Source organism: Sorex fumeus, unplaced genomic scaffold (genome assembly GCF_029834395.1).
Source record: "Sorex fumeus unplaced genomic scaffold, SorFum_2.1 ptg000014l, whole genome shotgun sequence".
In the NCBI taxonomy this organism is placed as follows: Eukaryota; Metazoa; Chordata; class Mammalia; order Eulipotyphla; family Soricidae; genus Sorex; species Sorex fumeus.
The window spans coordinates 13428661-13441328 of NW_026606071.1; the positions used below are offsets into that span (position 1 = coordinate 13428661).

Below are 12668 nucleotides of genomic sequence, written 5' to 3' on the forward strand. Positions count from 1 at the left end.
GGTCAGTTACTCTGCTCAGGGATTATTCCTGGCCATGCTTAGGGACCATATGTGGTACTGGGGTCAGTGTCGACAGCATGCAAGGCAAATGGATTAACTCCTGTACCATCTTCTAACCTCAAAATGTATCTTTCTTAATTAAATATATGTTACCTATTTTGCAATAGCAGTCAAACAAATAAATACTACTTACTCTGGGTTTTTTACTAGAAGACTCTGGATAAAGTCTGTGGCCAGCTGTGAAACTGAGGAAAAAGTTTCTTCTGAATAATCAACATTAACTTGAGAAATGTTGAGGTATGTTTCTTGATTATCTTCTCCCACAAATGGGGACGAATGAGTTAACAACATATAAGCTATTACACCAACATTCCTGAAAAACAAGAGAAGTGTTCGAACATACCAAACCCTTAAATAAGGAATCTAAACAAAATTGGTACTCACTATATTTTTTGTGCTTAAAACTTGTACAGATAAAGTACAGGTACATCTTGCTTTTATGTTCCTATGCTATTAAACTACGCCTTTTTTTGTCTGCCTCTCAAAAAAGGATGAGAGGAAAGCATATGTACAGTGTATGACAAATTATGTAGTAAACATATAATTGTTTTACCTATTCTTTGTCCTTCACATAGACACTTATTATTGAATATGTAAGCCTTTTCCAAAGGTGTCCAATGACACAGTAATGATCAATAGGACTTAAACAGGAGTTCTGTGCAAGAAGAATCACCAAATTGGGCAAAGGACAAAGTCAGACTTACAGAGACTCTTTTTTTTTATTGCAATACAGCAAAACTTTTCAGAGTTTTAAATATGTTCATAACAAGTATGGTGCACCAGAGCTAGGGGGAAAAAAGGCAACGTCTAACATATCTCATGCCCAGTCGCTACGCCCCAACCTCTCCTCCCATTTACTTTTCCTTGGACATTCCTTTAACAGTTCCATGGAACACTGACAATAAGAATAAATCTTTTACTTGACCTTTGGAGTTAGTTCTCTACTGTGTTTCCAATTAAAGTTCTAGTATTAATCCTAGTTCCACTGCTTATGATATTTTATGGTATTCTTTTGTGCTACCCACAAATATTTGCAATATCCTAGTGATGAATCTTTATGACAGACAGTGCATTACAGTACTACAACTATTTTGGTTCTTTTATTAGAGCAAGTCTTTATCCAAAACCAGAATTACTTAAAAAGAATGGATAGAACATGTTTTCCTGTAACACGATAGTGATACTTTTAAAAGAATTTTAAAGGAGACATTATTATTATTTACATTTGGAATCAAAGAAAACTACTAAGTTTTGTTTTCTTTTTCAATTTTTGGGCCACACCTAGCAGTGCTCAGGGGCCACTTCACTCCTGGCAGCACTGAGGGGAACAGGTGGTGAAAGGGGTTGAACTTTGAACAAAGCATGTGTTCAGCCTACTGAACTCCTGTTTGTTAGATACTACCCAACTTTTAATGAAGGCATTCAGACAACAAAAATCTTACCACATATCTGTTGCTGTGGTAATGGGATCATAGTTTAGGATTTCTGGAGCTGAAACAGAAAACAAAATGAAAATTCAATATTGACAAATTTAAAAACATGAATATCTTTACATTAAAACTTGATTTAACTTTTAAGAACAAAAAATATAAGATCAATAGAAATTTCGCATCCAATAAATTTCCACGGCTTTATTTTTAAGCAATATTTTAACCAAATTATTTAACTGGATGGTTAAAAATATAAATAGCATTTATGAAGTAACTGGTAATTAGAAATTTATTTTTAGTCATTAAGATTAATCTTACTAGGTAAAAAACTATGATGATGGAAAATAGAAAATGCATAATGTAAATTTTAGTTTTAAAAACTGTACTAGAAATTTATTTGCATTATTTTATTAGTTTATAAGTTTTTCTTTAAAGCGTGATGCATTCACTTCATACTATGCTTAAGATCTACAAGCTGATTATATATTACTATTAAATAATAGAAAACCTAATTTCCTAAACAGTTTCTCACTATTCCTCCCCTGCCGACATTTTTTAAAAATTTTTATTAATGAAACACCACGAGGTACAGCAGTTGTAGATTTACAAATTTTTGTGCTTGGGTTTCAATTATACAATGATCGAGTACCCATCCCTCCACCAGTGCCCATTTCCCACCACTATGGATCCCAGTATCCCTCCCACCCCCCATCCCCCATATCACCCTGCCTCTGTGGCAGGGCATTCCCTTTTATTCTCTCTCTCCTTTTGGGTGTCGTGGTTTGCAAAAGAGGCATTGCCTGGCAATCATGTTTGGTCTATAGACTACTTTCAGCATGCTACTCCCATCCTGGGAAGATCCTCCCAACACCCTTTATTTGGTGCTCCCTTCTCTATCTGAGCTCCCTTTTCCCCTAGCATGTGTGGCGGCCTCCAAGCCATGGAATAAACCTCCTGGTATTAATCTCGGATATTCTTGGGTGTTAGTCTCCTATTTTGTTACTTTATGTTCCCCAGATGAATGCAATCTTTCTATGTCTATCCCTCTGTCCTTGCATTTTTGATGTACAAAGTGAATTTTCTGTATTTCCTAAAAATTATCATAGAGTTCAAGTTAGTAGACTATAAACTGGGATTTAAAATTCAAGATTTTCCTGTGTTAGTAGTATTTCAAAATTTCCCTAAAGAGAAATTACTTCCTAAAATGTAACTTTTTTGTTTTGTTTTGCTTTTTGGGTCACACCTGGTGATACTCAGGTATTACTCCTGGCTCTGCACTCAGAAATTATTCCTGGCAGTGCTTGGGGGACCATATGAGATGCTGGGAATAAAACCTGGGTAAGCTGAATACAAGGCAAATGTGCTACCCACTGTGCTATTGCTTCAACCCCCAAATGTAACATTTTTGTTACAACTTTATATACACTCAGCCTTCAGAACACCAACATACCACCTTTTCATAATTAGAAGTTAACTAAAATTACAAATTTTTTAAAAATAGGATACTCTTACCATGATTAGCTTTTAAAAGTTAGTAACTTGGTTATTTTCTTTGCTTTTTATTTTGGGGAATGACAGCTATCTGAATAGAATATTTTTCTTTTGAGATGTAGCTTTTTAGTGCCTGTATGGAATTATGATACAAGCAATAACACAAAAATGATAACAATCTATTACCATAAATAAAAATACCTCAAATACATTTAAATACCTTCCTACTTTCCGAGACATTCCAAAATCAATAAATACAAATATATGCTGTTTCTTATAATTTACACACCTTTCATCTGCATGATCTAATCAGTAGGTTTCATAAAATATTCCTACATTATCTAATTTGATATGCCAAACACAGTAACGAATCTCACAATGGAGACGTTACTGGGCCCGCTTGAGCAAATCCATGAACAAAGGGAGGACAGTGCTACAGTGTTATTTAATTAGATTCTTTTGGATACTTCTCTTTATTCTTTTTATAACCCTAGATAAAACTCCTTTTTTTTAAAAAAAGCAGCAGCAACACAACAAACAGCAAGGATTACTGCTAATAATTCCTGCAAAATCAAAGATATTTGTATGTAAACAACTTTGGACTTGGGACCCAGAAAGAAGCAACGACATTCAATAACTCAGAGTCAAAGACAATAAGGGGTACTAGATCACGTTCAGTTTTCCTATTTTTCCATTTTCTTCTGTTTCCTAACTCAAGATTAACCTATACTTAAGTGAACAAAGTTTTTACACAAATACTAAAGGTTTTTTGCTTAGGAGGCTGAGGGCCCAAGAGCAATTCTCAGTCAACTGGACCAAGTGTTAAGGCAAAGGTTTGAGGCTCTGATGCTGCTACTCAGGCCCAGTGGTGCTGGAGATACCCTAGCCACCCTGCACTGCTGAGAACCCAGCAATTCTTGGGGCCTCCAGGACTGTACCCAGCAATGGGTCCACTTGTTGGCACCAGACAGTGCCAGGAATTGAACGTGCCTTAGGTACATTCTGGCCTTTAAACATTAAACTTGTGAATTTATGTTGAATGTTCTACAAATTACTGAGAATGAATCGATAATTCAATGTACTGCATTAGAATAATTGAACCAAATATATTCTGAAATTACTCTAAAGCTTTATAAAGGTATCAGTTAATAAATTTAAAAATGGTCTAGAAATAAAATTCTTACCTAAGTACTCTGGAGTTCCCATGATTTCCCGAAGTTCATAAGCATTTCCTATTTTCCGAGACATTCCAAAATCAACGATTTTTATGTCACCAAGAGGATATATGCTGCTCAATAATATATTCTGAGGCTAAATAAAGCACAACATTATAATGAATACCAACAATAAAATAATACAATTATCATATTGGGGGCAAATAAGTCGAATTTATCGCTTAGCTACTATATGTTTTGTCATTCACCAAGTATTTACAGAATTGCTACTGGAGATCTACCTATGTAACTATAGCCAAGTAAAATAAGTACTCAAAGAGAATTCTTGGTTTAGAAAAAAAGAAGTTAGATGGATACACTGATAGATTGGCTAGTTAGTTATGATAGAAAATATCATTAACAAGAATAAGAGAATTTAATTCTGCCATTATAAAATCAAGAAGTTTTTGCAATAGAGATTATGCTTTAAGCTTACAAGAAACTAATCAGAGAATGCCAGCTAAAAAAATTACTCTGAGGAACAGCATAAAAGAACATATGAAAGAAGAAAAAGCATACACTTCCAGGAACAGAGAATGGTTCACTATGATGTAAGAGTTCTGGGACTGTCTCAGGCCTTTGGTAGAGGCATGGCAGGCTGCACCAAAGTCTGAAGTTTGGGTCCTTTATAATCTAGAACTACATGTGGCTTTGTTTTACTACTGCAGACTTGTTATTAAAAATCCATTGTCACTATCATATCCCATGTGCTAGTCAAGATGCTTCTTCCAACGTCTATGAGAATAGCAAGTCTTTTAACTTGGGAAATACCCTGTGCATTATTGGTTGTACCTCATTATAGAAGAGGTAATGATTATTATCTCTGATATCAATTGCAGGCTTAATTTAATAAGGCCCAGTTTTTGTCATCCCTGACTTTGAGTGCTGTCTGATTCTACATATTAGACTTTGTTTTAGCATAAAAAGACCCAGAAGAAAGTCAGCGAGAGCTTGATTATCCTATATTTATCACTGCTACTTTTCTAATATCTTATCAATACAGGACATGATGGAGGGGGCATGTGGGTGAGACCTTTCCTCCTCCATAGTGGAGTGGGGTGGAGCAGGGCAGACAGACTAAAGAAGTGATTATATTTTTCTTCTAAAAGAAAAAAAGACGAAGAGAAAAATACTGTAAGCTTACTTTGATATTTGTAAATTTTTAAGTTTTTTTAAGACATCAAAAGAACATATAATCTGCAGTTGAAAAAAATGACTTGAAATGCAGGAGACTGATCTGGGTTTTAAGAAGAGATGTGACAATGATTACTATTAAAGAAGCTAGTCAAGGACAAAAGATCATGCAGGGACACCAAGAAGGAACAAAGATAGATATTAATTCAGATTTAAGGTTTTTGGGAGACTATAGAGAAAAGATAAAGGAAAAGACTATTAATAAGAGACTGAAGTGCTTTTCAAGGCGTATGTTAAGTGTCTGATGATCTGTCTGAAAGAGAGAACTGGGAGGGTGAAGGGTTGAGGAGACTAAAACATTAAAGTCTTGAGAGAAAGGTGAATAAAATAGGAGCAAAAGAAATTTATCTTCAGAGATGGAGGTCGGTCAGAAGTGATCATTTTATTTTATAGGGAGAGACTTTTATAAGGCAAGAAGGAACCAGACGAAGTTCTAAGAGTGGGACAGAGTGGAATGATTGTAGGATTAAACATACAAGAATGATGGTTTTTAAGAGTCCAGTAATTAATTTGAACTGTTCATACATACAGTTTTCTCCTCCCTACTAATTCTAAAATACGTGCATGGAGCTCAGAGGTAAACTGAACACCCCCAGTGCTACCTCGGTGCACATGAGGCCACTGTTGTTTTCTACTATATCAGCTAGCAATTAAGTCTACCAAGAACAGAGAAGGAATAGGGCCACGTTATTTAAAGTCACATGTTATATTACCTTCAAATCAAGGTGTACAATGTTATTCTGATGCAGATAACAAACTCCTTCAAGTATTTGTTTAATGAGTCTGATAATGTCATTTTCAGAGATCATTTCAGCCACTTCAGGTAAACACAAGTTGAAAATTTCTCCACCTGCAGCACTGGAATAAATTCAAATAATATAAACTTGAAAGTCATTGACCTTGACTGGGAAAAATAACTTAACAGTCTGAAAGCATGGTTTGCATGCAGGAGGTCTGTAGCATTGCATTGTCCTAGAGCACTACCACAAGGGAACCCCAAGCACAAAGGTGGTAGTAGTCCCTGAGCACTGCTAAATGTGAACTAAAGAAAAAAAACTCTTGATGTGAAATGACAACTTTTAAGTAGTTAATGCCTATCAAGTAAAAGACATACAACTATCTAAACTGTAATATGTGTTTGTATATGTAGATATATGCACAATGCAAACAATTAAGGATTTAGGCAGGGATGTGGAATATAAGAGAAAAAAATAAAAGAAAAAATATAAGAGAAAAAAATCTTTACAGAATAAAACAAAGACATTCTGGGTATTAATACTGGAATAATTATATAACATTAAATTATTTTACATTGTATGACTGTCTCAACAGTGCAATAGAAATAACTAGAAAATGAGCAGAACTATTTTATGCTTTTTATTTATATGAAGATATGTTTTCTGATCTAACAATTCTGTAAGCTAGATGAATAATACCATTTATGATAAAAAAAACAAATATGAAACTGTTTTACTACTTGGAGTTACACAGTAGACAGAAGACAAGAATCTGACTTTGAAGAATATGCATTCTTAACTTATATCCTACACTGCAGCTTTGTAAGCTTGGGACCAGAATTCAAAACCTAATTTTAAAAAGAATATTGATAGATGTAAAATGGAAAATTCCAAGGTTTATAATAAAATTATGTAAACTTAAGTCCTGAATGTGCTGTTTATAGCACTCGGGCTTATATGGTCACACACTTGAGGTTCCCCATTCGTAAACCAAAGGTATCGCTGACCTTGATAGATTTTTGACTTGGGGTACAAAAATATAAATAAGATTTGTCCAACTTATCAATCAAACACTATGTAAAAAAACTAAGAATTACTTATGACTATATGAAGTACATTTGGAAATGTACTTTGCATCATTTCAATAATCAACAAATGCATCGACAATACTGAGACTAGTGTCTGGAATGCAGAAGGTGGTGAGTATATGTAAGTGAATGAATAATGGACTAGACAGTATTCAGAAGAATTGAAAATAAGAAATAGGGGTCTTGGTGATGGTTCAGAGGAAGCATGTCATAGCTATCAGGAGTCATGAGAAGAAAATAATCAGTGGTCATCTCAAATTTGAAAGTTATATAAGTGGCCATCCATACTACTGATGTAATCAGTATGCAATTAGATCATCTTTTTAGAGCACAATGTTCAGAAGCCACAGGGACTTGCTCTTTTATACTTCCAGTATTCAGGAAATGACTCGTGCAATGGATAAAAATTCCAATTGTACATACTCAGCATCAGTCAACTGTAAAACTCCCAGAAAATTCCAAGAAATTAACTAAGACAGCTGTAATATCTCTCAAGATTTAACAGTAAGCACAATCTGAATATGAAAATTTTAGTTTGCTAAAAAATTTCTAGTAGTGAACTCCAATAAAATGCACTAGAATGTATTACAAAATGTCACATTCATCTAAAACAATCTTTCATGAAGAGTTACTTTAAAACATCTCCTCAGGCAGTCCCTAGGTTTGCCTGACAGCCCTGCTGGAGATCTCCTGAGGAAAGTGAGCCTCTAACAGGCCAGCATGAAATGACACCTTTATCCTTTCTCCTAGTGAGATTGCTTTCAGTGGAATATATTCTCTAGAAACAGAAAGAAGTTTTAATATATTCCTCCAAAAAAATACTGCACCTAAAATTACTAATGCAATCATAAGTATTTTTTCAGAAAGAGATGATACTTATAATCTTATAATGACTTCTTTGTTAGGTACTTTATAAACCCTATACTACTTTCAAAATTTAAAACAGGATATAAAAGGGGGACAAAAAGAAAAAAACAAAGCTGAGAACAGATATAAACCAATTCCTAAGGCCTAAGAGCTAGAACAGGTTGCTTGTAGAAACCTACTGAGATCAGATGACTGGGAAGCATCTGGCTCTCACACCAGCCAGTTAAATGTATGTCTTCTGTTTACTATCTTCGAACAAAATGATACATAATGAATAAAGATACCTGGGTTGCAGTGAGACTTAATTTAGACAAACCATATAAGGTACAGATGACAAAAGATATTTGAAGGATCAAGGCATATTACAGTTATAATAGTGTGTCACATTTTAAATATTCAATAAACATAAGGTATTTTGTAATGGTATTAATTAATAACAAATACTAATTACAAATCTACATAACATCCAGACTTTCTGAATCTGGGGCTTCTTGTTAGAGTCTTAGTTTGTAAGCAATTTTATTAAACATTTTTTAAAAACTTTTCTGTGTAGGGGGCTGGCATGATAGCACAGCGGTAGGGTATTTCCCTTGCATGTGGCTGGCCCGGGTTCGATTCCCAGCATCCCATATGGTCCCCTGAGCACCACCAGGAGCAATTCCAGAGTCAACAGCCAGGAGTAACCCCTGAGCATCACCAGGCGTGATCCAAAAAGCAATAAATAAATAAATGTTTAAAAAAAAACTTTTCTGACTATGCTTAGTAGTGCACAGGGCTTATTCCTAGCTTTGTGCTCAAGGATCATTCCTGACAGTGCTCAGGGAACCATGGGCAGAAAGAGTTCAAACTAAGGTCAGGGGACCAGAGTGATAGTATAATAGGTAGGGTGCTAGCCTTGCATGTGGCCAACTGGTCTCAATCCCTGGCCTCACATATGGTCCCCCGAGCTCTCCGGAAGTGATCCCTGAATAAAGAGCCAAGAGTAAGTCCAGAACATCACCAGGTGTGGCCCCAAAACAAAAACAAAAACAAAAAGCCGATATCGGCCCCATGCAAGGCAGGTACCTAATTCCTGTATTATCTCTCTGGTTCTTGAAGGCATTTTTAAAATTCTTTGCTAAATTAAAATTCATTTTTAGAAATACATTATACATGGAAGACTATTTTTTATTTTTTATGGAATTAGGACTCAAGCTCGTGCATGGCAAGTGCTCAACAGCTGAGCCACATCCCTGGTTCCCTCAGTATAATCTAAAAAAAATTAAAATAGTATTTTCTCTGTTATAGATCAATCACAGTGATCACAGTCAGTTTAGACAGGTTCATATGCAGGGCCAGAGCGATAGGATGGTGGGGAGGGCATCTGCCTTGCACGAAGCCAACCCAGGCTAGATCCCCAGAATCCCATATGGTTCCCAAAGCACCATTAGGAATAATTCCTGAGTGCAGAGCCAAGAGTAAGTCCTGATAACCACTGGGTATGACCCAAAAATGCAAAACAAATTAATCGTTAAAAAACAAAAGGTTCATATGCACTGACAAAAGTAATACATTTAAAATATGGTAACATGCAGTAACAGTAACCACATTTTACATATAGTTTCTATTTCTTTACCTTTAAAAATTAGTGAACAGAAGTTAAATTTGTAGTCTCAAAATATTTAAGGTGTTTTAAAAAAACTGATTAACAAAATCTGATTCAATAACAAGATGAAACAAAATGTTACCAATTTGGCCTTTTCCTTTTAGTCCAACAGACTTTTGTAGAATTGCCATTTTCCCACAAACAAGTGACATAGGTGGAGTTATGGGAAATGGAAAATTAGAAAGAGTGAAGAGAAGGAAAGAGCAGATAACACAAGAAGCAGATTACAGAGGTTAGCAAAAACTGGAAGCAGTGACTAACCGAAACACAGGGTTTTTAAAAAACAATCCATCACGAGCAGAAACAGAAGAAATAATACAGATACACAGTCAGAGAGACACTAATTATTATTATCATTATCATTGCCCTGGAAGGTATACTCAGCTACTTCAATTGCCTCTACTAGATGACCTTAACCCTGGAGAGACATGAACCAATAATATTAGAAATATTGTTTATGTCCATGTATATGTATTGGTGTGTTTTTAACATGATAAAATGGTAACAGTGTCACATAAAGCGAATATACAAATTCTATTCTATATATGTATAATATAAATATGTGCTATTTATTTATATATAATCTAGATTTTTATATGAATTTTATAGCTTTCTGAAGCACAGTTTTAAAATAAATATGAAAGGCACATTTTGTTTTGGAATCACCCATATCCTTACTTGGAATATTTGATTCCTTTTCTTTCACTTTTCTTTCTCTCTTCTCGCTCATATTTTCTTTTTTCTCTCATATTTTCTAACTTCACAAAAAAATTAATAGGAAGCAGAGAACATCTTTAAAGTTCCCTTTACATAATAAAAGCAGGCTTAAAATACAAAATTAAAATGAGTATTTTCATATCCAAAATGATGAATTTGAGTACTAACTCAAGATTTTCAGTAAATTAACACCTCCTTTATCTATAAAATATATTCATAGAGTTGTGGGATACCATAATAAATAATTTTTGATTGAGTATTTTTAGTGCTCAAAAGAAAGTCATTTTAATTATTATAAATAAGAGTATCATACAGTTTTATTTCTGTGCTAAGGAGAAACCAAGTACATGAAACCTGAAAATGTAAAATATTAGTCTTGGATTCTTTTTCCTCTGTCTTTAGGACATACTAAGAGTGAACACCTGTCTCCCAATTTTCAGGATTACTTAATAACAAACGAAAATATAGAAAAAACACTTATCACAGACCTCACCATATACAGTAAAGACCCAATATAAATTGCTATTGAAATTGTTATGATTAGCTTGAAACATACTGTTTAGATATTCATTTGAGCTCACTCTAAAAGGAGATACTTTCTATTCTTCATGTTTTGCTCCAATCCCTGTTCTTCCTTCCAGGGTTCGTAAGTTTTTCTCAGAGATATTTAACAGGCACAGGTTGGATGAAAATCCAGTGGGGAGGTCATCTGCACATGGTCACCTAAATTCAATCCTCAGCACCACATATAATACTTCAGAAACAATGAGCAAGTCCAGCTCCTCTATCTTGGTTTCTAAATACCACTCACTATTAAAAGAACCAGAACTTTTTTGAGAGACAGTTGATAACAGGGAAGAAAAATATTCAAGGTGACTCTGGAAATCTTTGTGTACCATAAAGCAAAAATTCACAAACTGTACTAATCTCACAACAAAAAGAAGACAGGAAGTAACATGAAATAGCACCCTGGATAAATTCAGGATAATTAATGGAAATTACTGTAATGTATTAATTAAAAAAATTAATCCAGTGATACTTTAAAAGGAAAAGGGAAAGCAGTTCTTATAGAAGAACTTATAGAAGAATGACAGCTTAGGGGCCAGAGCTATATAATATCGCTGGTAGGGCATCTGACGTGCACAAGGCTTCCCAGGTTTGATCCCCAGCATCTCATCTAGTAGCTGAGCACAGCCAGGAGTAATTCCCCAGTGCAGAGTCAGGAGTAACTGAACACTGGGGAATTACTCCTGAGCACTGCTGGGTGTGGTCTCCCCCCAAACCCAAAACAGAATACATAAAAAAGAATGCCAGCTTAATAAATCTTGAAGGAAAATTTTTTTAAAAGTCTATACTTATAAACTGTCAAAGCTTTTTGATGTACTCTGTTGCTGCTACCAGGTCAAGTCCCATGAGAAAATTTTATGAATGTGGTATATTCATCTTGATATATTCTGTTAATGCTTCTGCAAAATCAGCTGCTTCTCAGATACTTCAAATAAGCATATGCTACTTAAGCAGATAATTTTTCAAAGGTCAGCTAAAGAATCAATCACATGTTATCTGTCACTGTCACTGTCCTCCTGTTGTTCATTGATTTGCTCGAACAGGACCAGTAACATCTCCATTGTGACACTTGTTTGGCATATGGAAAACGTCACAGGTAGCTTGCCAGGCTTTACCGTGAGGGCAAGATATTCTTGGTAGCTTGCCAGGCTCTCCTAGAGGGGCAGAGGAATCGAACACAGGTCGGCCAGGTCTGTCGCATGCAAGGCAAACGCCCTACAGCTGTGCTCTCACTCCAGCATTAATCACATATATTAATCACATAATGCTATCGCTTCAACATTAATTGCATATGTATTTTAAAAAATAAAAAAAAATCATGGGCTGACCCATGGTGGTGGAGGATGGGCACTGGTGGAGGGATGGGTACTTGATCATTGTATAACTGAAACCCAAGCACAAAAATTTATAAGTCTATAACTGTACCTCATGGTGTTTCACTAATTAAAAAAAATTAAATTAAAAAAAATCAAAAAAAAAATCATGGGCTGGAGCAATAGCACAGCGGGTAGGTCGTTTGCCTTGCGCGCAGCCAGTGTGGCCAAGTCGGGTTCGATTCCTCTGCCCCTCTCGGAGAGCCTGGCAAGCTACCGAGAGTATCTTTGCCCGCATGGCCAAGCCTGGCAAGCTACTCGTGACGTATTCATTATGCCAAAACA

General features: G+C 35.3%; 1 protein-coding gene across 1 annotated transcript in view; it reads right to left on the reverse strand.

The window, feature by feature from the left end:
* The window catches only part of STK17B (serine/threonine kinase 17b), a 37425-nt gene that overhangs the window by 5389 nt on the left and 19368 nt on the right, over window positions 1-12668 (reverse strand). The window contains exons 4-7 of the mRNA XM_056111905.1: window positions 6103-6247; window positions 4166-4292; window positions 1503-1551; window positions 194-373 (exon numbers count right to left, since the gene is read on the reverse strand). Coding sequence (XP_055967880.1) covers window positions 194-373; window positions 1503-1551; window positions 4166-4292; window positions 6103-6247 — 501 coding nt within the window. The remainder of the gene's footprint in view (window positions 1-193; window positions 374-1502; window positions 1552-4165; window positions 4293-6102; window positions 6248-12668) is intronic.